This window comes from Capra hircus, chromosome 1 (genome assembly GCF_001704415.2).
Source record: "Capra hircus breed San Clemente chromosome 1, ASM170441v1, whole genome shotgun sequence".
In the NCBI taxonomy this organism is placed as follows: Eukaryota; Metazoa; Chordata; class Mammalia; order Artiodactyla; family Bovidae; genus Capra; species Capra hircus.
The window spans coordinates 72,641,207-72,667,381 of NC_030808.1; the positions used below are offsets into that span (position 1 = coordinate 72,641,207).

General features: G+C 49.0%; 1 protein-coding gene across 4 annotated transcripts in view; it reads left to right on the forward strand.

Annotated features, from left to right (window-relative positions):
* Nucleotides 9,629-26,175, forward strand: part of TMEM44 (transmembrane protein 44) — a 47,414-nt gene continuing 30,867 nt past the window's right edge. For all 4 annotated transcript variants that reach the window (XM_018046509.1, XM_018046511.1, XM_018046515.1 and 1 more), the window contains exons 1-8: nt 9,629-10,584; nt 13,000-13,126; nt 14,806-14,899; nt 15,999-16,165; nt 16,372-16,458; nt 21,309-21,479; nt 22,875-23,015; nt 24,613-24,717. In XM_018046509.1, coding sequence (XP_017901998.1) covers nt 10,430-10,584; nt 13,000-13,126; nt 14,806-14,899; nt 15,999-16,165; nt 16,372-16,458; nt 21,309-21,479; nt 22,875-23,015; nt 24,613-24,717 — 1,047 coding nt within the window. In that variant the 5' untranslated portion in view covers nt 9,629-10,429. The remainder of the gene's footprint in view (nt 10,585-12,999; nt 13,127-14,805; nt 14,900-15,998; nt 16,166-16,371; nt 16,459-21,308; nt 21,480-22,874; nt 23,016-24,612; nt 24,718-26,175) is intronic.

Genomic DNA, 26,175 nt, shown 5'->3' on the forward strand with positions numbered 1-26,175 from the left:
GTTAGAATCAAAGTATTGCCAAATGCGAGATTACTAAGATATACTCACATTTTTTTTTCTGAAGAGTTTTAGGGTTTTAGCTTTTAAATTCAGGTCTCTGGACCAGAGTTCACTTTTGTACGTAGTGTGAGTTAGGAAATGGATCAGCTTAATTCTTTTACATGCGCATATCCAGTAGACCCAGCACCATTTATTGAAAAGGCTCGTCTTCTCCCATTTAGTTGTTTGGGCACCTTTGTGGAAAATCAAGCATAAATGTGAGGGCATTTCTAGAGATGTACCTTTGACAAGTCAAACGTTCATGAGTGGATAACCACTGTCAATAGTATCGGACTCAGCTTTCTAGCAAGTATAACTTGTAAGAGATGGATGTCTCTGCAGATGCCCCCCCACACACATACGCACTCCACATCCCTCAGTGTGAAATGGCATCCGCCTGCTTGCAGCCCAATTCCTGTACAGGCTGACCGCTTGCCACAAGCCCTGTGTTCCCTGCTTTCCCACCTGAGGACTTTCCCTGCACCCCCAGGAGCTTGCTCAGCCTACACAAAGGGCAGCTTGGAAGGGCAGGAGGCTGAGCCCCCGTAGAGTAACCCCCAACCGGTAAGAAGTGGGGGCCGGCTGGTAAGTACCCCAGCTTCCTGTCACATAGTACGAACATTCTAGTTTCTCACAAGATCCTTAGTGGAACTGAGCCCTATTTGCCCACGGTTAAACTGTCTTGTTAACTCACCTTTCCTTGCTCTTCTCCCTACCCTGTCTCGGTTTCACTGCTTCCTCACTTCTGCTTCATGGAGTTGCCTTCCAAATAAACTAACTGAACCTTTGCTTAGAGTCTGAGGAATCCAAACTAGGACATCCTGAAAGAGAATTTCTGTTTTCACTTTTGCTTCTGCCTGGAATATGTCTTGTTAAGCAAACTTGAAATTTGTAAATAGTATGCCCACCCTTGTAGAGGTTAGTATTTGGAGATTTTTGAAGGGCAGTCATTATCACTTCATTGTTTTGAAGTTTTTTCCCCTTATTTTATTACAGGGGACATAACATCCTTTTAAAGCTGAACGTGCTATTCATGTGTCGTCTGTTTACTTTGAGGAAATTAGAAGGAAGTAGAGTTTTGTCAAGAAACCAGTAGCAATGTTTTCTTCGTGGATAAACAGGAAAAATTGGTAGCAGGCCAGAAATCCAAGTGCTCCCTTGTTTTGTTAGCCCTTTCCCCTCTTCAGTCTTTGTGGAGAAGTGAGGAAAATTTTTAAGTTTCCACCATTTACAGCCATTTATTGTCTGTTGTGTTCAATGTACTGTATACTAGTTGAGGGTGAGAGGCCATACAGAAAGGAAAGATAGTGCTTTCTAAAGGCTCGTTACTAAAAGGTAACAACCACCATTTTGAGCAATTTAGAAACGACTTACCTGGTCCTGTGGTTAAGGCTCCGATTCCACTGCAGGGGCCGCGAGTTCAGTCCTTTGTGCGGCAGCATCTCACGTGATGCGTGGCATGCCAAGACAACAACAAAATGATTTCTTTTTCCTTTCACGATGTACAGTGTGTTGATGGCAAAGTTCTAAATAGAACTCAGGACCCTAACAATCCTATCACTTCAGTCTCAACTCCAGTTTGTCCACAATGGGACTGCTTAAGATTTGGAACAGCCAGTATTTCAAAATGCATTCTTTAGGGACTTGCTGAGACTCCACACTCCCAATGCTGGATCAGGGAACTAGATCCCACATGTGTCAACTAAAGACCCTGCATGCTGCCACAAAGATCAAAGATCCTGTGTGCTGCAACTAAGATCTGGGGTAGCCAAGTAGGTAGATAAACATACATTTTCTTAAATGTATTATCTTAGAATTAATTTCTCTCTACATAGCAGGTGAATTAAATTGAACTTTTTTTGCTGCTGCTGCTAAGTCGCTTCAGTCATGTCTGACTCTCTGCGACCCCATAGATGGCAGAGGAGTAGCCACGAGCCCTTTCTCTTTATAATGCATTTTATAAGAACATTGACAGGAGACTGTGTCCTCAGAAGAGGAAAGCTGTTGAGCTGCTCACCTGCCCACAGCCACCTCCCACCCTCTCACCCCAACCCCGCCCTTCTTCACAGGCAGCTGGGATTGGTCCAATTGGCTGCCCGCTCTGGCAGGGCTAGTCAGCCTGCTGCAGCCCTTCCTTCTTTAGGACAATGCCAGTGGCTGCAGTGCCTCTGCCAACAGGATGTGCTTACGAGCCATGTGAGGAGGACGTGTGTTATGGTTCCCTTGTTAAGTTTTCCTTTTTGTCAAACTCTGGACCATGGCCAGAAGACATTCACTCCTGGGCCTGAGAGGAGCCTGGTGAAGGAACTGAGTCACTTCCTGAGGGTGGATCAAGTGGAGAGCCCTGTGGAAGGTACTGGAAGAATTTGGGAGGGAGGGAGGGAGTTGGTTAGAATTCATCATCCTAAGTGTCCCCTACAGGACAGAGTCCTGGCTCCCCTGGGACTGGACCGACCACCCCTCTCACCTGGCTCTACCTGCTGCAGCACCTCTGCTGCTGCCTGTGCCCACAGGCCAGCCCCCTCTGCCCGCAGGAGCACCTGATCTCCAAAGCTCAGCTAATGCATTTCTTGAAAGCCTTCCCTAGCGTACTCACACAATACTAGGTATTGTTAGAGCATTTCCAGTATGTTCTTAAGTACATATCTCTCTCTGGCCTGTTTAAAAATCAGTATTTTCATTCCATATGTATTTTCCTTACCATGTGCCAAGCACTGAGTTGCGGAGACAGACAGGAACAAAACCATGGCAAGGTGCTCACAGCCTGGTAGAAAGACAACACTTAGCATGCTTGAAAGTCCCTAACAGAGGAGTAGCGCAGGCAATGGACCCCTCAGGACCAAGATGCCCGATCACCTGTAAGGGAAGACCACCCAGGTGGAGCAGCTTTGGAAAGGAAAATCATCCCGTTTTGTTGTAGATGTGCTCAATTAAGATATGCAAGACATCACAAAGGCAGTTGCTATGTGAGACTGAAGTGTGGGAGTTCTGAGCTGTGGATAATTCACTCCAGAGACCCAGGAGCAGAAGACAGATGCCCCGGCACGTGGTAGAAAAGAGAACAAAGAACTAAGCTGTGTCTCCGTTAGTTGATGTTCCTTTTCACATTTTCATTGAACCACATTTATATATAATATATATGTGTATGTAAAAGGTCTTGTAGGTCTTCATAAAACCGTTCAGCTTCTTCAGCGTTACTGGTTGGGGCATAGACTTGGATAACTGTGATATTGAATGGTTTGCCTTGGAGACGAACAGAGATCATTCTGTCGTTTTTGAGATTGCATCCAAGTACTGCATTTCGGACTCTTTTGTTGACCATGATGGCTACTCCATTTCTTCTGAGGGATTCCTGCCTGCAGTAGTAGATATAATGGTCATCTGAGTTAAATTCACTCATTCCAGTCCATTTTAGTTCGCTGATTCCTAGAATGTCGACGTTCACTCTTGCCATCTTTTGTTTGACCACTTCCAATTTGCCTTGACTCATGGACCTGACATTCCAGATTCCTATGCAATATCGCTCTTTACAGTATCGGACCTTGCTTCTATCACCAGTCACATCCACAGCTGGGTATTGTTTTTGCTTTGGCTCCATCCTTTCATTCCTTCTGGAGTTATTTCTCCACTGATCTCCAGTAGCATATTGGGCACCTAATGACCTGGGGATTTCCTCTTTTGGTATCCTATCATTTTGCCTTTTCATACTGTTCATGGGGTTCTCAAGGCAAGAATAATGAAGTGGCTTGCCATTCCCTTCTCCAGTGGACCACATTCTGTCAGAACTCCACCATGACCCGCCCGTCTTGGATTGCCCTGCAGGCATGGCTTGGTTTCTTTGAGTTAGACAAGGCTGTGGTCCTAGTGCAAAAGTAGGAAGTCAAGAAACACCTGGAGTAACAGGCAAATTTGGCCTTGGAATGCAGAATGAAGCAGGGCAAAGACTAACAGAGTTTTGCCAAGAAAATGCACTGGTCATAGCAAACACCCTCTTCCAAAAACACAAGAGAAGACTACACATGGACATCACCAGATGGTCAACACTGAAATCAGATTGATTATATTCTTTGCAGCCAAAGATGGAGAAGCTCTATACAGTCAACAAAAACAAGACCAGGAGCTGACTGTGGCTCAGATCATGAACTCCTTATTGCTAAATTCAGACTGAAATTGAAAAAAGTAGGGAAAACCGCTAGACCATTCAGGTATGACCTAAATCAAATCCCTTATGATTATACAGTGGAAGTGAGAAATAGATTTAAGGGCCTAGATCTGATAGGTAGAGTGCCTGATGAACTATGGAATGAGGTTCGTGACATTGTACAGGAGACAGGGATCAAGACCATCCCCATGGAAAAGAAATGCAAAAAAGCAAAATGGCTGTCTGGGGAGGCCTTACAAATAGCTGTGAAAAGAAGAGAGGTGTAAAGCAAAGGAGAAAAGGAAAGATATAATCATCTGAATGCAGAGTTCCAAAGAATAGCAAGAAGAGATAAGAAAGCCTTCTTCAGCTATCAATGCAAAGAAATAGAGGAAAAGAACAGAATGGGAAAGACTAGAGATCTCTTCAAGAAAATTAGAGATACCAAGGGAACATTTCATGTAAAGATGGGCTCGATTAAGGATAGAAATGGTATGGACCTAACAGAAGCAGATGATATTAAGAAGAGGTGGCAAGAATACACAGAAGAACTGTACAAAAAAGATCTTCATGACCCAGATAATCATGATAATGTGATCACTAATCTAGAGCCAGACATCTTGGAATGTGAAGTCAAGTGGGCCTTAGAAAGCATCACTACGAACAAAGCTAGTGGAAGTGATGGAATTCCAGTTGAGCTGTTTCAAATCCTGAAAGATGATGCTGTGAAAGTGCTGCACTCAATATGCCAGCAAATTTGGAAAACTCAGCAGTGGCCACAGGACTGGAAAAGGTCAGTTTTCATTCCAATCCCAAAGAAAGGCAATGCCAAAGAATGCTCAAACTACCACACAATTGCACTCATCTCACATGCTAGTAAAGTAATGCTCAAAATTTTCCAAGCCAGGCTTCAGCAATATGTGAACTGTGAACTCCCTGATGTTCAAGCTGGTTTCAGAAAAGGCAGAGGAACCAGAGATCAAATTGCCAACATCCTCTGGATCATGGAAAAAGCAAGAGAGTTCCAGAAAAACATCTATTTCTGCCTTATTGACTATGCCAAAGCCTTTGACTGTGTGAATCCCAATAAACTGTGGAACATTCTGAGAGAGATGGGAATACCAGACCACCTGACCTGCCTCTCGAGAAATCTGTATGCAGGTCAGGAAGCAACAGTTAGAACTGGACATGGAACAACAGACTGGTTCCAAATAGGAAAAGGATTACGTCAAGGCTGTATATTGTCACCCTGCTTATTTAACTTCTATGCAGAGTACATCATGAGAAATGCTGGACTGGAAGAAACACAAGCTGGAATCAAGATTGCCGGGAGAAATATCAATAACCTCAGATATGCAGATGACACCACCCTTATGGCAGAAAGTGAAGAGGAACTAAAAAGCCTCTTGATGAAAGTGAAAGAGGAGAGTGAAAAAGTTGGCTTAAAGCTCAACATTCAGAAAACGAAGATCATGGCATCAGGTCCCATCACTTCATGGGAAATAGATGGGGAAATAGATGGGGAAACAGTAGAAACAGTGTCAGACTTTATTTTTGGGGGCTCCAAAATCACTGCAGATGGTGACTGCAGCCATGAAATTAAAAGACGCTTACTCCTTGGAAGGAAAGTTATGACCAACCTAGATAGTATATTCAAAAGCAGAGACATTACTTTGCCAACTAAGGTCCGTCTAGTCAAGGCTATGGTTTTTCCAGTGGTCATGTATGGATGTGAGAGTTGGACTGTGAAAAAGGCTGAGCACCGAAGAATTGATGCTTTTGAACTGTGGTGTTGGAGAAGACTCTTGAGAGTCCCTTGGACTGCAAGGAGATCCAACCAGTCCATTCTGAAGATCAACCCTGGGATTTCTTTGGAAGGAATGATGCTAAAGGTGAAGCTCCAGTACTTTGGCCACCTCATGTGAAGAGTTGACTCATTGGAAAAGACTCTGATGCTGAGAGGTATTGGGGGCAGGAGGAGAAGGGGACGACCGAGGATGAGGTGGCTGGATGGCATCACGGACTCGATGAACGCGAGTCTGAGTGAACTCTGGGAGTTGGTGATGGACAGGGAGGCCTGGTGTGCTGTGATTCATGGGGTCGCAAAGAGTCGGACACGACTGAGCAACTGAACTGAACTGAACTGATATGTATGTATGTATGTATTTAGCTGTTTTGGGTCTTATTTGTGATGCAATGAATCTTATTGCAGCATGTGGGACCTAGTTCCCAGACCAGAGCATAGAGCTCCAGCCACTGGACCACCAGCGAAGTCTTTGAACCACATTTGTTTTTAAGTAGATCTGAGGCTCTTCCTGGGAAAGACAGTAACAATTGCCACAACTGGCATGTGCCAGATGCTTTATCTGCAGGATTCCTAATAATCATAGTAACTCTATGGTAGATACTCTTGTTATCAGTTTACAGGTAAGAATACTCCCGTGCAGAAAGGATCAGCGCTTTACCCAGTCATAGGGGCAAGGAGGCAGCATGTGAATTCCGGTAGAAGATTATTATAAACCCACACTTTCCTAATCCATTGTCCAATGTCCCCAGATATCCAGTGACTGGAAACAGCTCCCCACAGTTTCTCCACCCCAAGTGAGGGCCATCTTATAACCCTGTTTCTCATAAGCATCTCCGAGGAAGCTTGCATAAAACAGTGCAGTTAGTTGGCTGGATAATGGCCCCCAAAGATATCAAGTCCTGATCCTTGGAGCCTGTAAATGTTACCTTGTAGGAAGAAAGGGTCTTTGCAGGTGTGGTTTAGTTAAGGATCTTGAGACAGGGAGATTATTGTGGATTATTTGAGGAGGCCACAAACACAATGTCTTTATAAGAGAGAGACAGAGGGAGATTAAACATAGAAGAGGAAAAGGCAATATAGACCTGGAGACAGGAGGCAGAGACTGATCAGAGTGATGCAGCTGCAAGGCAGGGAATATTCACAGCCACCAGATGCTGGAAGAGAGGGGACAAGAAGGAGCTTCTCCCTTAAAGTGCCAGGGAGTAGGGCAGGCACCAGATACCAGATACCACCAGGGGATAGAGCAGGCAGCCCAGGAAACACCTTGATTTTAGTCCTGTGACACTGATTGCAGACTTTGGGCCTCCAGGACTGTGAGGGAATGCATTTTTGTTGCTTTAAACCACGAAATTTGTGATTTGTTTCAGCAGATCCAGGACACTAATCCATGTGGATTCCAAGGACACGCGCCCAGGGAGTTAGATTTAGTAGGTCTGCTTTTTGAAGGGTAACCAGAGCGATTCTGATACTGACAATCTGTGGGCCACACAGCCTCAACTGCTCAGGCAGGGCAACTGTAGGACTTAAACCCTTAAGTGCTGACCGCTGGACCACCAGGGAATTCCCTGAAACAACTAAATTAGGTCCATCTCCCCAGGATTTATGCTGAGGCTGAGGGAGAAGGAAACCAAAATAAAGACTGAATCAAGTTAAACAGTGGCAATTTCAGGTCTAAACAAAACTGATAGTATAAGGTGATCTTGGGCCTTGTGAAAGGGTGACACCAAACTGTGGACAGTCCTCACTTTAGCAAGACAGCTACTGGGATAGATGATTTTGGAATAGACCTGCCTCTGGGAGCTGTAGGCACCAGAGGAACCCAGGATCTAGATGGCCACCAGTCAGCACCCATGGGTAATTAGATCAAGGCAGAGAGGACCATTTGTAAGCACAGAGGAAAACACCAGAAGAACCCACAAAAACCCAGAAGACAAAAACAAAAATAAGGAAAAAAAAAAAAAAAGAACCAGAAGGCAGAAATTAGACCAAGAGTATATATTGTTTATGCTGCTGCTGCTGCTAAGTTGCTTCAGTCATGTCCAGCTCTGTGCGACCCCACAGATGGCAGCCCACCAGGCTCCCCCGTCCCTAGGATTCTCCAGGCAAGAACACTGGAGTGGGTTGCCATTTCCTTCTCCAATGCATGAAGGTGAAAAATGAAAGTGAAGTCGCTCAGTCGTGTCTGACTCTTCGCGACCCCATGGACTGCAGCCTACCAGGCTCCTCTGTCCATGGGATTTTCCAGGCAAGAGTACTGGAGTGGGGTGCCATCGCCTTCTCCGATTAATTGTTTATAGACTATGAGAAACTTGGGTTACATATATTTTCCCTTTTAATTTACCCATCTAATCTTGTCTTGCATGTATGCGTGCTCAGTTGTATTCAACTTTGCAACCTCACGGACGGTAGCCTGCCGTGTTCCTCTGTCCATGGGATTCTCCAGGCAAGAATACTGGAGTGGGTTATCATTTCCTCTTCCAGGCAATCTTCCTGACCCAGGGATCAAACCTGCATCTCCTTCATTCACAGGTGAATTTTTTTACCACTGAACCAACTGTCTTAGTTGGCATTAATTTTATATCACTTCATCTTAAATCATTTTACTATTTGAATTTTGGCCCACTTTGTTTAATAATATATTTTAATTCAATCTCTATTTGCTCAATTGCCTCTTTAATATCTTTTTCTTCTACTGAACTGTAAAGGTAGGTGGAAACTATGTCTGTTTTTCCCAGCAGTGTGTCCCGAGCCCTTAGCACTAAGACTGACAGTGGTCGTCTCTCCCGTGAGTGCTCGTAGCTTTTAAAGATGAATGAACCTGTGAAATGGCACAGCCACTTTGGTAAAAAGTCCAGTAGTTCCTCACACCCAGGTATATGCCCAAGAGCCTGAAAACCTATATCCACACAAAAACTTGTACACAAATGTTCATAATAGCATCATTCATAATGTCCCCAACGTGGAAGCAACCCAACTGTCCATCAAATGATGAAAAGATAAATAAAATGTGGTACATCCATACAGTGGATTATTTTTTAGTCCTGAAAAGAAATGGGGACTTCTCTGGTGGTCCAGGCCCTACGACTCCAAACTCCCAATGTAGGGGACCCCACTTCAATCCCTGTCAGAGAACTAAATCCCTGCATGCCTCAATGAAGATGGAAGTTCCTGAGTTCCGCAACCACCGGTGCAGTCAAATAGATAGATAACAAAGAAATGACACCCTGATACATGCCACGGTATATGGATGAACCTTAAAAACATTATGCGAAGTGAAAGAAGTCAGTCACAAAAAGGTTACCTATTGGATGATCCCATTTATAAGGAATGTCCAGCATAGACAAATCCATAGAGACAGAAGCTGCCTAGGGCTGGGAGTGCTTGAGGGGGATGGAGAGTAACTACATGCTAGTGGGTACTAGGTTTTTTGCCAGGTAATGAAAATGTTCTAAAATTCAATAATGATGGTGGCTGCAGCAACTCGGTGGATATGTTAAAAACCACTGACTTGTACACTTTAAAAGGGTGAATCTTCTATGGTATATGAATGGGATCTCCATAGAGCTATCTTTAAAAATAAAAAAAGAAATGATACAGACAACTTCTTTAAGTTATTAAAAATCAACAAGAAAAAATTTAAATTATAATAGTTTATTTTCAAGAAAAATAGTCCTATGTACTTGAGTGGCCGTGTCTGAATGGGAGGGGGCGCAAAAATCACGGGGCTCCCTGGCTGCGGGGGTCGCCGCCCAGGAGGACTTCACTTCTAGAGCCCCGCTTGGGCAAATGGTGGGGACGCAAGGTGCAGCTACAGCCTCAGAAAAGAGGGTGAGAGAGGATGCCGGAGAGCGCGGGCAATTTCTCTTTCCTGGCCTCCCACCGCACCCTTTGTATCGTGCCATTTTAACGATCTCACACCTCTCGGGATCACCAGAGCCCAGGCGGCTCGCCGGGAGCGAAGTGTGTATTGTTTGGCTCAGGAAATGTGGGGTAATGAAGGTGCCTCCCACTGGGCTGGCAGGTCACTGTATTCCGCTCTGGCCTCCGGTTTGGGGGATGGGTGACAGCGAAGGGGTCCGCGGAGCCGCGCCGCCGCTGTCTGGGGGACAGGGAGCGCAGCCTTTGTGCCGAGGCTGCTCCCGGCTCCGGACGCTGGGGGGCGGCCTCCCGCCCGCAGACCCCCGACAATAGCGGGAGGGGTGGGGAAGCCGCACGGTTCCGGAAACTTTTCCCTGGAGTCCTGACCGCCGCCGCCCGCCCCCGGGAGCGCGGAGCTGGGCGCGCCTATCTCCGGCCGGCCGACGGTGTGCTCGGGCTGGCCCGCTGCGGCGGAACCGCACAGAAGGGGGCGTGCGGGGCGGCAGCGCCGGGGCCGCGGGCAGCAAGGGAGGCTGCACGCGGGTCCCTGGCCACGCGTAGGCGCGGGCACCGGACTGGGCGGAATGGAGCCTGCCATGGGGGAGGCTCCCAGCCGCGCACCGGCGCCCGCGCTCTGGGACTGGGACTACCTGGACCGCTGCTTCGCCCGACACCGTGTCTGCATCTCCTTCGCCCTGTGGATCTGCGCCTCTTCCTGCTGGATCGCCGTCCACGCGCTGTAATGGGGGCCGGGGCTGCCGCGGGGGGAACGGGGCGCTGGCCCTGCTGACTCGCTCTTGGGCACCTAGAAGGGTTGAGGGCAGAAAGGGAGGATCCAAGAGGCAGGACAATTCCAGGGTCGAGAGGAGCATTTTGCTGTAGACTGAAATCAGAGCCTTCTTTCCGGATTCCACGAACGAGGAAGCTGGGCTGGGAGCCCACAGAAGGCTGGGTGGTATGGTGGGCGGGACCGTGGACTGGAAGCCGCCAGTCCTGGGTGTCTTGTCAGCCTTTCCCCACTGACTGGGCTGGACGAGGTGTAAAGTCCCCGGGGCTCACTTTTCCTCACATAAACGGGGATGTTAGCGCATAGGACCGGCTGGGAGGATCCAATGAGTTAGTGCTGGTAGAGCTCTTCCTAAGTGCTCATTAAACAGCATTATTATTGCTCCTGCACTGCCATCCACCCTTGGCAGAGAACATGAGCCTGTCTCTCCATGTTCTGGCCTCAGTTTACCCAAGGCCCTCCTAGCTGAGAAGGGGAGAGGTAATTATATAACTGGCTACAAACTTGGCCCTGGTCTGTCCAACACCGGAAGTGATCTGGCCGAGTGATCACCGTAACCTGGGTTCTAAGGGTGATGTCTGGCTAAAGATGGTCTCTAGGTCTTCTGGCACCATGTCCCAAGCTCTGGAGGATGGTGCCCCCATGTATTCCCTAGGTGGAGGGGAAGGGAGAGAAGGACCACCCGCAGGGAGGCTGGCACCTGCTCACCCTCAGCACTCAGTCCTGTTTACCTCAGGCCTGATGTTGTTGGAGAGAGTCTGCAGGCCATGAATAAGAAAACACTTGGAACATTTGCTGAGGGCCTAGTCCTGCCATCGTTAAGTCACCAATCCCTGCCACCACCCCGTGAGTCAGGGACTGTCACTGACTCTGTTTAGATGAGGAAGCCTGAGGTTCTGACAAGTTAACTGACTTACCTGAGTGAATGGGGAGAAATGAAACCCCAGGACCTACTGGAAGGGGCAGGCTTGGGAGGTGACTACCCAGATCAGAGGATGGGAACTAAGGGGGCAGTTTACCTGCATGGTCTCACATGCTCATCACCACCACCCTCTGAGATGGGTGTCATCAGACAGCTTACCCTCCATGAACTAAACTTGGAGAGGTTACGAGCGTCCGTGAGAATGCCCACTGGCTGGGCTGAGAGCAGAGCCTCTGCCTTTCCACCTTGCCTCAGCTGTGTAGGGGCTGGATCAGGGCCAACCCGGGGTCCCTGACCCCTGAGAGCTGAAGACGTGGCTGAAGAGCACCAGGGCACAGGCAGGGCCTCCACAGGTAAAGTGGAAGGCCTGCATTAACTCACCTTTCACCATAGACCTCAGTGTTCTCCTCTCTCAAATGGGAGGGTTGAAATAAATTATTCCTAACTTGGGTCCATCTCGGGGAGTCTCTAGTGTAGAGTCTTCACTCTCGGGCCTTCAGTTTCAGGTCTCAAAATTAACAGTTGACATTCCCACTGGGAGCTTTGGGCTTTGTCTGGCCAGTCAGGAATGTTTGGGAGCCCAGTCTTCTGTCTGCATCAATTTGTCCCAAGGGCTGATGCTCAGAACTGGCCAAATGGTCCTAATGATGTGGAGTAAGTCCTACCCTGTGGTTAAAGGAAATGAAACCAGAGCTGCAATTGTGCATCCGTTTCCTGGTAGAAATGTTGGCGGGGGAAACATCTCCAAGTATTTCCAAGATCCGACTGATGGTGCTGACAAAGAGACGTCTGCCCCTTCCAGCTTGTCCTGCCTTCCTGCACTTATTCCTGGGCGAATGTGGGGGTAGAAAGTGAGCAGTAAGGGAGAGAAGCCAGCAGTGGCAACTCAAAGTGCCACGGCATCTTTGAAGAGTCTTCCCTGGTGTGTAAAGAACGTTCACCCAAAATGAAAGCAACGCAGATGCAGCTGGCAGAAACCGAGCCATCTCACTGCACAGATGGATTAGAAGGATTTCATGTTAATTGCAAAGAAACAAGTTGCCTTTTTAATTTAGGCAATTAAGTCTGCTCTACAGTAAAACTGCAATGATTGGATTACTTTTATATCTCTCCTGTTTCCTTTCTAAAAAAGAAAAGCTGACAGCTCGTTTGTCAGCACTGAGAGGTGGGTCGTGAATTTGAGGCAGCCAGATTGATAGGGGGAAAGAAACTCCTCCTTTCGTGAGGCCTGGCTCTTGCTTTGGGCTTGTTGGTCAGAGGCTCAGAGTCCTTTCCATCCTTTACTTTTTGCATCTGTAAACTAAGGTCAAAAACACCTGCTGAATATATGGGGAAGAAAGTGATTCGTAAGGAAACCAAGTCACAACTGCCTTTTTCAGACACCTGCTCTGGGAGCCCAACCTTACATCTTTGTATTCTGTCCACACTCCTGTCTGTCCCCACAGGCTTCTGTATCTGAGATGTGGGAGGAAATCTGGACGGGACCAGTCAGCGTTATGGGCTGCGTGCTGCCTCCTGATCAGTCTGTGTGATACCATTGGGGCGATTCTGGCCAAACAACTCACCATTCAGGTGGGTTGGGACCACAGGTGACAGTGGCTTCTGTTTTGTTCCTTCCCCACGCAAAGCAGCTTTGCCCTAGGGTCTGTGCCCCTGCTGGCCTTTCTGGTCCTCCAATAACCACGTGAGTCACTGCTCACCTCCTTCAAGTCTTTGCTCAAAAATCTCCTCTCAATAAGACCTCCTGACCATCTGTTTAAAATTGTGCCCTGCGTCTCCCACAGCTGCTCCAGACCCCTCATCCTGCTCATTTCCCCCTCAATGTACCATCTGCTTTACTTTATTCATTACGTCTATTCTTTATTACATGTTAACCCTTACTAGCATGTCAGCTTCATAAGGGCAACAACTTTAATTCAGTGCCGTCTCCCCAGCACTTAAAACAGGAGCTGGCACATAGTAGATGTCCAATTTAAAAAAAAAAAAAAAAGATGAGTGCTGTTACTGTTTTCTAGAGCCCAGGCACTGCCCCTACTCATGCAGGGGTATCTGAATCCTTTCCCAGGTGGTGATGTGGGCTTTGGAGCAAATGAGAAACATTTCAAGTTTTTCCAAAGTCTGGGACCTTAAACAAATCTGTGTAGAAAGGGGCCTATCTCAAAACACATATCCCAAGGAAGAAGGACCTGTGGGCCCCACTTTAGGGGGCTGGTCCTGGCCTTTTGCCACCCAGGGAGATGTGAAGGAGGGCAGCCTGGCAGTTGGACACAGATTTGAAGAGTTCTAGACCCTGCTGTGTGCAGCATTCTATCAGAAACAAATCACCTTTCATTTTGGAGGCAATTCTCACTAGCTGATAAAAGATAATGAAGTTCAGCTCAAGTCCAATAATAGCTGATATTTATTAAATAGTAAGGGCTTTTCATATATTAATTCACTTAATCCTTGAGTTATGGGTGCTCTCATCATCCCTGTTTTACACATGAGGTGTAAAAGAAGTGTGGAGAGGTATAGAGAGGTTACATAACCCTGCTACAGGCACAGTCTTGTAAGTAGCAGTGTCAGGATTCAAACCCTAGAACACATGCTGTTAAGCACTAAATACAGTGGACCCTTGAACAACATGGGTTTGAACTGTGTGCAATCACTTATACGTGGATTTTTTTCAAATAATACACACTATGGCACCCTACGATCCACGGATGGTTGAATCTATGGATGCAGAACAGAGGATACAGAGGACCTGCTGTAAAGTGACACTCAGAATTTCCGCTGCAAGGAAGTGAGCTGTTCAAGCGTCCACCATAGTGTCAGTAGCGAGTGCCAGTTTCGGCAGGCGCATCTTACTTTCCTCCGATCACCAGCCTAAGCAGCTTTCCATGTGTCTGCTCATATCATCGGCTTCACACTGAGAGAAGTGCTGTTATTATCTCTGCTTCACAGATGAGGAAACAGAGGCACTGGGAGGGTCAGTGGCTGGACCAGAGTTGCACAAGACCACGCCGTACAATGGAAAGTGTGGCGGGCTGGGATTTTGTCCCATCTCTATGATGCATGTTTTCATAATGGCTTTGGTCACTTGAGCAAAACCCCATTTCCTCAAATGGAGGTGATGACCAACCTCCGTGGCGTGGGAGGTATCCCTGGAAACCCTATTTCAGTGGAACATATGTGGTGGAGGAGATCCAGAACGAGAGGTACTACAGCTGTGGAAAGAGGTTTGAACACCAAGACCTTTCCTTTGCTCGCAGGTCTTCACTGGTGCCTACCTAGCAGCTGTCGACCTGGTGAACTTTGTGTCCATTCTTTTCCCAGTCTGTGGCTCCAAATTCAAGTCTAATTCAGGTGAGTGTGCTGCCACCTCTTCCAGACTTCATCATCCACTCATTTCATTCAGCAGCACCTCTCCCTGTCGTGCCTGAGCTGGGCCCCTGCCAGGTACATGAATGAGCGAGCTCCCCGGCCTCAGCCAGAGCAAGAGGTCCGGGCCCTAAAAGGTAGTCAGCGCTGCTAGTGAGGGGTGTGCGCACAGTGGGCAGCGGAGGAGGGGAGGGTCTGCAGGTGTCGGGAGAAGGTGACGTTGGAACTGGGACCGCAGGAAAGGGCTTTCCAGATGAAAGAGCAGCCTGGGAAGAGATCAGGAAGGAGGGGGCAGGGCTTAGGGGACAGACAGTGATACTCAGTGTGCAAGTCCAGGGGCTCCAGGTGAAGCCCCACCACTGCTGGAAATGGAGTCCAGGAAAGGACCTGCACAGCCTCAGGCAGAGCAGGGACTGGAGGTGGCTGAGATGGGATGAGTAGGCTGGGAGTATGTGGGACCAGACGTTCCCGACAAGGGGCAGCAACACGCTCGGACCATCATCTTAAAAGGAAGTGCTTGCACCAGGGCGTAATGTAAGATATCCTTGGGCTCAATGCTGCCCAGAGGAGGAATGCTCTTTTTGGAGTTGTTCAGCGGAGGATCTGCCTCCTATTTCGAGGGGTCTTTCAGAGATGATGCTTCTCCTGCTCACAGTTTTGATGCCTTGGCACCACTCTGCCCACTCATAGGGCATTCACCAAGCTTGTGCGGGCTCCGCTCAGTGCCAGGCTCTGTGCAGATTCTAGAGCTGCCTAGGCACAGTGCCTGCGCTTAGGGGGCTCCAGTCTAGGATGAACAGCACTGTGTGCACGCAGATGTATGTGATAAAGGATAACGCTGACCTGCCTTGAAACATAAAATGACGTGAAAGGCTGAGGAAGGGGAAGAGCACCAGGCATGGGGAGTGAGGGGAATGAGAGGGCACCACCGCAGGCCCTTCAAGAGTGGGCAAGGTCTGACCTGTGGAACAACGTGGGAGCACGTTCTGGCCTCGTGGCCGGGGTCAACACCAGTTCTTCCCACGCAGCTGTCTGTTGGGTTCCAGATCCCGGCAGCTGAGCAGGATCTTGGTGTCTGTTGCAGGACGGGGCTCCCGGGAGAGGAAGAGGAGGCGGCGGCTCCAGGCCAGCGTGTTTGCCCTGGTCCTGCCACTGAGCCTGGGCCCGGGCTGGGCTCTGTGGGCCGCCATCCCATGGGCTTCAGGCCATGACCGAGGGCTGCAGAGGAGGCTGCTGGGCATCCTGGTGCAGGTGAGGCCAGGCCTGCTCGGGCTGGGGGAGAGGGGTATGATGTCGAGGAATACGGGTCCCTCCCCTCCACACAGTCCCAATCAGTGTCCTGGGGGTGGGAGCCAGGCCTAGGCCTTGGTGGGAATAACCACCTAAAAGCCGAAAAGGGTGGGCCCAGTGTGCCTGGGAGTCTCCCCCAGGTGCTGAGTGTATCACTGTTCCCACAGGACAATACAGAAATCCTCGGCTTCCTGCTGGGTGGCATCGCGGCCTTGGGCTCCTGGGTTTCCCGGATCCCCCCACTCTCCAGAATCGTGAGCCTGGGGCTGGGACTGTGGGGTCACCCCTGCAGGTCTTAGGGCATTTGGGACCATCCTCCCAGCTCCAGGTCACTGGGGTGGAGAGATGGTGTCCCCGTGTGCACAGCCGTGTGTGTATGTATGGTGGGGGGGCGTGTGTGTTTGTGTATATGTGTGTGCGGGGCAGAGGGCAGCTGGCCCCAGGCTCCAGGGATCCTGAGGCTCACAGCGGGAGGGCTCTGTGTCCATTCTATTTCTTGTAGCAAATGAGAAACAGGTTCTCAGGAAGGAGCCCCTGGGTTTGGATGAACAAGCATCCTATTAAGGAATGAAAAGGTTTGAGGTTTTAGAAGATAGGATTGTTCAGCTCCTGGGCTCTTTATATTCGAGAGTGTCTTGTTGGCAGACATTTTCCCGGTGTCTGGGGTAAAGGAAGCCCTATGTTGGCCACTCCCCTGGGGTAAACAGACATGACTTGAGATGCCCTGCTTGCCCTTGGCGAGCTCAGTCTCAAGAAGACAGAGAAATGGAAAACAAGGTGTTTGAATGCTCTAAGAAAGAGAATCAAATGTTTGGGGATTTGGAAAAGAGGGAGAGAAACCTCTGCGTTGTGCAAATGAATGAGGGTGGAAACTGTTGACACTGCTGGGTGCTGGGGGTGCCCAGGTTGGCAGGAAGACAGGGTGGAGCCTGAGGAAGCAGAGGCAAGGGGAGGCAACAGGGGCAGAGGAGAGCGCAGGAAAGGCCACCAAGGCAAGAGGACACCTGCAAGAGAACCACGTATTACATGACCCCAGAAATGTGCCAGCCCATCATTTAGTCTTAAAACAGTCACTTGCCCAAGAGTACTGTGTTTTCTTTACATTAATTTATTTATTCAGCTGGGCCGGGTCTTAACTGCAGCACTCAGGATGTTTGATCTTTGTTGCGGCTCATGGGATCTTTAGTTGTGGCATGCAAGCTGTTAGTTGCAGCATGGGGGATCTAGTTCCCTGACCAGGGATAGAACTGGGGCCCGCTGCACTGGGAGTGCAGAGTCTTAGCCACTGGACCACCAGGGAAGCCCCAGCGCTGTGATTTAATAGCAGTTCCAGGAGAACAGGATTTGGGGATGGCGGGGTCTTAGTTGAGCACTCCGAGAGCGGCAGCCTGAAACCTCCCAGGGCACCGGGCCTCCTCAGCAACGGTGCGATCTCCAGATCAACGGAGGTGAGTGTGGGGAGCACTGTGCTCAGTTCAGCCCCCCTGGGATGGGTCTTCAGGGTGGTGTGGGGCTGGGAAGCTGTGTCACATGACAGCCTTTGAAGGAATTGCTGCAGGGCCCTGGCCACCTGTATTGTAAAAGTTTCCTTCGCCTGCAGTAACAAAGTGTCACAGACTTGGAACAACAGAAATGTATTGTCTTTAAGTCTCAGCGGCCAGAGGCCCGACCCCAAAGTGTCAGGGCCACGCTCCCTCTGAAGGCCCTAGAGAGGGTCTGTTTCAGGCTGTTCTCTGAGCTTCTGCTAGTTCCCTGACTGGTGGCAGCACAACTCCAGGATTTGTGTGGTGTTCTCCGAGTGTGTGTGTGCGTGCGCGCACGCGTGTGTGCACACCCACCAATGCATGTAGTCTTCCCGTGGCCTTTCCTCCGTACGTTCCTGTACCTGACTTTCCCCTTTTCATAAGGAATAGTCATCTTGGATCAGGGCTCATCCTAACAGCCTGAGCTTAGCTTGGTCATCTACATAGACCCTGCTTCTAAATAAGGCTACATTTACTAGCTCTGGGAGTTGGACTCCAGTGTCTTTTCAGGGAAACTCAATCCAACCCATAACACCAGCCCCCCTAAAATACCCCAGGCCAGCCCCACCCCTGGGTTCCTCCCTCTGCTTCATTTTCTTGATCACACTTATCACAGCCTGAAATTAGCTCCTTTAGTTATTTGCCAAGTGGCTGCCTGGTTCCCCAGCAGAGAGTTGGCACCGTGAGAGCAGTCACCCTTTCTGTTTTACTTCTCGCTGTGCCAGACATTTGGGGTCTGCCCAGCGTAGTGCCAGGAGACATTTCTTACTGAGCGACTATATCTGGCCTAGAAAATAGGGAGTTCATGGATACAGGAAATGGAGAGCTGTCTTGGAGCAGAAAGAGTAGCCTTGTTCTCTGCGGTCTTAGTGATCAGAACCAAGACCGGAACCAATAACCAGGAGGTTACTGGGAGGGCCACATCCCATTCAGTGAGAAAAAAAGACTCCATGGGTTAGACACTTTGCCCAGAGGCTGGCATGTTGAGAGCAATCGGTATTGTTATTTATTCCTGCTTTAGTAGGTAGTGAGCTCCTCATCACTAGAGGCATTCAAGCCGGATGACCCCCCCCCTTGGCAGGAAGATAGAGGGAGATTACATTGGGACTGAGCTGGGTAATCTAGGAGAGATTGCCAGCCCTGAGTGTGTCTGGTCCAGTGAACAAAAGCCCAGAGCTAGGGTTCCCTCATTAGGAAGAAAGCCAGCAAGACTGGGGTGCAATGGAAGCTGAGCCAGCATGGCCTCAGACCCTGGATCCCCCAGAAGCTGCTTCTACCTTACCCTTGGTGGGGGCACTGAGCAGTCTGGCTGGGTAGCTTTGGTGGGAGAAGATGCCATTCTTCCAGGGGCAAGTCCTTGAATGGGACAAGGAGTGTGAACGTGCTCTGATCAGGAGAGCCCTGTGCTGACAACATGGGGAATCACTGCTGCTGCAGGAGCAGCTGAGGCGTGGCCCACTTCCCACCCCCAGCACAGATTTGCCAGGCAACCACCAGGCGGGTTGTCCCCTCAACCATCAGTCCTGAACTGTTAGGCAGGCCCGAGTGTGCTGGAGAAGCTCCCGCCACATCTTGAGTCACCAAGCCAGTTCCAGTCTTCAGGCAGCGATGCTTGAGGCACCTGCTGTGTGCCCAGCGCCACAGGCAAACAGCCCTCTAGCCCTCCAGAGCCCTAGTACCAACACTGACAAGAGCTGGAGTGTTGAGTCAGATGGTACTGGGCATGAGTTGGCACCAGAGTGAGAGCAGAGGGCTCCCCTGCTGAGCCCCTCTCTGCACGTCACTGCTCCTCTGGCCATCAGTGTCCCCTGTAAAATGGGGTGGGTGGGCTGGAGGACCCCAAGGGTTTCTTGGTATAGTGGTGCTGCCTGCATTGTGTGAGGTAACGGGTGTCACTCTACCTACAGCCTCTGGGGCTACCGGTTCGGGAGTCACCCTCCCCAGCTAGGTGCTGTCTGTTTAGGGGTGTTGTGGTGGTTTAGTTGTTAAGTCCTGTCTGACTCTGCAACCCCATAGACTGTAGCCCTCCAGGCTCCTCTGTCCATGAGATTTCCCAGGCAAGAATACTGGAATGAGTTGCCATTTCCATCTCCAGGGTATTTTCCCAACCCAGAGATCGAACCCACATCTGCATCTCCTGCGCTGGTAGTGGATTTTTTACACTAGGCCACCAGCAGGTAGTGGTGGTGGGAGGAAGGAATTACTTGCTCCCCTTAGGGTCGAGGTGGTAAGGGATGGTTTCCCAGAGTTGAAACAGGGAAGCCTGGGAACAAAGTTGGAAGAGATGCAGAGGGAGGCCTAACACTCCTGAGGAATCTTTTTTTTGTTTCCTTTTCCTTGGCTGCTCTGCATGGCTTGTGAGATCCTAATTCCCTGATCAGGGATTGAACCCAGGCCCTTGGCAGTGAAAGTGCAGAGTTCCAACCACTGGGAATTCAGTCCTTTTGAGGATTAAAATTAAAATGCGGAAAATCGACCAAAACATGCTTTTTCTCTTGAATTTTGTCCATTCCTTAGGCAAGGCCTGCATGTCTCCAAATACAGTCATCTAATGAGCAGACTAAGTTTATGTATATATATATATATGTAAACACACGTGTATATATATATTATGTATGTATGTAAACGCACGTGTATATATATGTAAACACACGTGTGTATATATATATACACATATACATGTATATGTATTCTGTGTTAATTTAAATGCCTATGTAACTGTATGAATTGGAAATACATATGTGTTTATATACTTAATGTGTATAGAAAGTGACTTTATACCTGTAAATGGTACTTACATATAGATATTGCATATGTTTCCTTTTAAAAAAAACAATATTCATGACTCATTCTCCAAAAATATCCCCTTGGCTTCAAAAATTACCAGAATGTTATCTCTAATTTCCCTGACTTTCCCATCTGGGCTGGTTTGGAGTTGGTGGTCCCAGGAAGAGAAGGGTCAGGGCTTGGCTCTCCATAATTCTATCTCCCTCATGCTCTCTCCACTGAAATTCACGGGCTCCTGCCCAGTGCTGGGTTCCAGGGCACTGGTGAGGCCCTCAGCCCTGCTCTGAGGAGCTCTCTGTCTACTGAGAAGACAGATGTGTAAAGAGCTAAGTCATGACCAGCGTGAAAGGCACTCTAGTAGAGGGGTATGTCAGGTGTGAGGGACACAGAAGAAGGAATTACTTGCTCCCCTTAGGGTGGAGGCAGTAAGAGATGGTTTCCCAGAGTTGATTTTAAGCCAGGTTCTGAGGAATGAATAGGAGTTCACCAGACAAAGGGGGCAACTTTTTTTTTTTTTTTTGGCCTTGGCTCATGGCTTGTGGGATCCTAGGTCCCTGACCAGGGATCGAACCTGTGTCCCCTGCCGTGAAAGCGTGCAGTCCACCAGACTGCCAGGGAATTCCTGGAAGCAGCTTGAAGCCCAATGGAAACAACTCCTCTGGGGGCTGGCCTTGGTCAGAGGGCTTGCCCTCCACCCTCTCACATCAAGGGGCCTGGGTCTTAGAATCAACCGAAGGGAGCTGGGCGAGGCGGCAGTCCTCCTCCCAGCACAGCCCCTTCCTCTCTCTGCCCAGTGCCGGGGTAGGACATTTCCTTCCATCCACCTGTGGACCCGGCTCCTGTCAGCCCTGGCTGGTCTCCTCTACGCCTCGGCCATCGTGGCCCACGACCGGCGGCCTGAGTACCTGCTGCGGGCCACGCCCTGGTTCCTGACCTCGCTCGGCCGTGCAGCGCTGGACCTGTCTGTATCCACCCCAGGTCCCGGGGCTGGACTGCCTGTGTCTCGTCTCCCCTCTGCCCCACCATACCCTCCTACCCGCTTGGTAGAAAGAATTCTTTCTCAGTGGCCAGGGTGGTGGTTTGAAGCCTAGGGCAGGCAGACACAATTGCAGCGTGAAATTCTGTGTTTTGTTCCTTTTTTTTTTTTTTTTAAATAAGCAGAAGGATCTCTTGACTGGAGCTCTATGAAACGGCAGAGGGAATGTGAACTTCTTGGCCCTGGGCTCAGAGAAGAGGCAGCTCCTGTCTCCATGCTGCTCCCCGCTGCGTCGGCCCCACCCTCCATGAATCTGTTTTCTCACCTTTGCCTTGTCTTTCTCGTGGGCCGGGAAGGGCTTTGCGAGCTGAATTGGCCTGCACAGCTGATCCTGCACTTCCTGTCCTATTTGGTGCTGGAGCCTGGGGTGGGGAAGCAGGAAGAAAAGCTGTCCCCCTTTCTTGTCCCCAAGGGGATGTTGCCCGATGCGCTGACACCCCAGTGACCTTGGTGTGAGGGCCTCAAGGGCAGGCTAAGCTCAGACAGTGGCGGGTGGAGATGCTGACAGTGGATAAGCCTCTGCTGGGGAGGGAGTGTGTGAAAAAACCCTGTGGATTTAGCATAAACAGTTCCGAAAAAGATTTTCTCACTTACTGTTTGAGTCTCCCAAGGTTGCCATAACACATTGCCACAAACTCGATGGTTTAAGCCAAAGGAATTTATTCTCTCAGCTTTGGAGACCAGAAGCCCCAAGTCCAGACAGGGCCACACTCTCTCCAAAGGTTCCAAGAGAGAGTCTTACCCTGCCTTTTCCGGCTTCAGGTGGGCTCCTGGGGTGCCTTGGTTCCTGGCAGCATAATTCCCATTTCTGCCTCTATCGTCACGTGGCCCTTTTCCTTTTGTGTATCTCTGCCTATCTTCTCTTCCTCTGAAGTTCCTGTTGTGGGACTTACCTTATCCACCTTAGTCCACTGCCAACCTCATCTTAACTAATTCTTGATATCAGCAAAGACCCTGTTTCCAAATAAAGTCACATTCTGAGGTTCTGGGTGGATATGAATCTGGAGAGACGCTGTTCAACCCACTACATGTACCGTCCCTCCTAAGCCAAGGAAGATGGTTTTCACAATCCTTTGGTTTAACAAGTATTCACCAAGTGCTTGTTAGAGCACCTGGCTGGGTGGTGGGCCCCGGGGGGACAGAGAGAATTGGACCTGGCTCTGTCCTTAGATTGTCGTGTGTCTGCTCTGGGGCCTACCCTGGCAGGATGATTCTGGGGAGTGAGGGCGTCACTCCAGGGTGGAGCCCTCGGGGTGCCAAGGTGAAGGCAGCGTCAGGCAACTGAAGTTCTCTGCTTCCTTGAACCTTAACATCCACTTCTCAGATCATTTTCCTTTCCTGCGTGATGAAGAGCAAGATGAGGCAGGTCTTGGGATTTGCCTCTGAAGCGGGAGAGAACCCCGACACCCAAGCCCTTCTGACCTGTGCAGAGAAGGAGGAAGAAAACCAGGAGGCAATGACTGAGGCAAGGTCTCCCAGCTGGATGGGGCTAACCGGTGTCTGTGCCCAGCGTGGGCAGAGGTGGAGAGCCTCGCCATGGCCCAGCCTGGGAATCTGGGGGTCCCTCCAGTGTGGGTTATGCCCAATGCTGAGTGCCCTGAGAAAATAGGATCCTCTGTTTTTCCAAATACAAAATATCTTTAAAGTTTTTTTTTTTTGATCGCTGCATAAACTTGAACATTTTTTAGCAATGTCAATAAAACAGTCAAATGTCCACTTATGCTATTTGGTAATTTATACATATTTGGAAGTTCACATACTATATAAATTAATACTTGAGTTTAGAAGTAAAGTGTTTTTTGCCCACGTTCAGTAAAAACTTATGTTCCTACTTTTGCATACATTTGACATCCACAGCATCACCACCAGTAACACAATTTTTTTAAAAGCTGATATTGCTAAAAAGCTAATTTTTAAAATGTTGTTTACAATAAGATCCACCCTTGGCAATTATGTCATATCTGTAAATGTGTCTGTCTCTGTCTTTACTGATTTAATCAGGTGACCCCTGTAAGTAAGGAGAACTATGCTAACTGAGGGAGTTTGTCTTTGTCAGAAGTCCTTGGCTGCAAATAATTGAACAAGTGCCTCATGATAATAAGAGAGCTTGTAAAGACTTGAACAGAAAGCAGCTCCCTCTTTTCTAAGATAATTTTTTCAGGAAAAAAAAATCTAGTCTCCTATGAGGACTCTTCACTATTCTCATTTCTTTCAGAATGGAAATGAGACTCCCTGTGAGTGAGCCAGGTCCACTCCTGAAAATGTTCTAGCTCTAACAGCATAATCTGACTGAGTTAATGAAATAGGAGATGGTGTGTAGGTATGACCAAGCTAAAAGGGGCGATACAGGTTCTTGGACCAAAGATCCAAGTTCCCAGGAAGGCTCTAATGGGATGTTATTTTCATTCCATTCTAGAATCTGTTATGAAATTATATTCCAAACGGGAGCTAAAATATTTCAAGAGAGCCTTATGTGTTTAATGTTCTGAAGAGAGTAAGTAGAGCCTTCAGCATCTCTTCAGCAGTCTTTACAGCTCTGGTTCTCAAAGTGTGGTCCTTGGACTAGCATCGCCCAAGAACTTGTTAGAAATGCAAATTCTAGGGTCCACCAAGCTCTACCAAAACACAGCTCAATTGTTTTAATAAGTCCTCTTGGTGCTTCTGATGCACAGTAAAGTTTGAGAACCACTTCTTCTAAAAGCATTTGTTTAGCACCCACCTAAGTAGTCTCCCAGCTTTGTCAAACTTTATAATTATCTGGGGAGCTTTTAAACTCTCCAGGTCACTTCCACACTGGTTAAATCAAAATGTCTGGGGTTAAAAGCTAAACATTAGCTGTTTTTTAAGAAGCCCAGGTAGTTCCACTGTGCAGCAAAGTTTTGGACCCACCCACCTTCTGTGACATCAAAGAGACAGATAAGATACGTCTTATAGGAAGTAGAAAGTGAGATGTGCCATAAAAGAACAGAAAAAATACTGTAGGGATTCTGCTGAAGAAAATGGAATCCTGTTTTTAGAAAGTGTCTCCTTCTTCCTTTTTGTCTTCCTGTCTCCTTTGAAAGAACTCGGATTGGGTGCCGCTCACCGCACTCCCACACTGCAAGCCGCTCAAGAGGATGGCAGCCATCAGTCGCTACATGGAGCTGACCATTGAACCGGTGCAGCAGGTAAACGGCCGTGAGCTGCAGCTGGGTGCCCGGAAGGGTGGGGGGTAGTCACGGGAGGCTTCTTGGGGGTGACACTTTAGCTGTAGGAGGCGCAGAATGAGTCAGGAAAGCATGCAAACAAGAGCTTTTGAAGGCCCTGGTAGGGAGGAGGTGGTCAGATGAAGTGGAGCTGGAAAGATGAAAAGGTGGCAAAGAGGCAAGGTCACAGTGTGGAAGCTGACCGTCATCCTGAGGACGATGGGCGTCCAGGAGACTTCTGAACGAGAGACTTGGGGTCAGTCACGCTTTCCAGGGCCATCGCTCAGCCTGTGTCAGGGGCAGATTAGAGAGAGGAGCCTGGAGATAAAGGGGGTCAGTGAGGCACGGCTGCGAGTCCAGGAAAGAGGTGATGTGGCCTGAACCAAGGCCAGAGCTGATGCGGACGCAGAGCTTCAGTGGAGTCAGTGGGTAGAGCAGTGGGAGCTGTGAGGGTATGGGGTGACTCCCGGGGCTCCAGCCTGTCTGAGGGGTCCTCAGGAGGAGGAGGGTTGGAGAAAAGACTGGAAAAGGTGGTGAGACATCCACTTCACGTCCTATACCCCACTAGGATGTTCCTGTCGAGGCTACAGTGGCCTCCCTACCGCTAAATCCTGGGGTAATTTCTGTCCTAGTCGAGATTCAACTCATTCAGCCACCCGCTTCTTCCAGTTTCTGGGGCCCTCCTTGGCCTAGTTTTTCTGACTCCCTCCCTCCTGGCGGCTTCTCCCGGTGAGCCTGACTTCAAGGTTGCAGTACCTGAACTCCGCCTCAGGAGGGCTCCCTTCTCTGATCCCATAGCCCCACCTGCCAGCCCTTGAGATCTCCCCTGCCTGTGTCTCCATCCTTTCCAGTTCGGGCTGCTCCGCTTCCTCTTCATTATCAGCACATGGCATCTCACACGTGACGTGTCCAATACGGAATTCTGGATTTCCATGCCCAGACGGCTCCTGCTCCTCTCCCTATCTTCCTCATGTCAGTGCAGGGAGGCAAACCCAGATCCCCCTCTTCTCATACGCGCTTGTGCCCATCTCACCCGTGGGCGAGTCTTGGAAATACTTCATTTAAAGTAGATCCAGGAACTTCCCTGGTGGTCCAGTGGTTAAGACTCTGCGCTTCCAATGCAGGGAACATGGGTGTTGATCCCTGTTTGGGGAGCTGAGATCCCACATGGCACGGGCACATCCAAAAAACGAATAAATAAAAATAAAGTAGATCTAACCTGGAGATTACCATATAAGTGAAGTAAGGAAGACAAGTGTTATATGATGTCACTTTTATGTGGAATCTAAAAAATACTACAAATGAACTTATTTACAAAACGGAAATAGATGCACAAATATAGAAAACACACTTATGGTTACCAAAGTGGAAGGGTAGGGGAAGGGATAAATTGGGAGCATGGGATTAACAGATGCACACAACTATGTATAAAGTAGATAA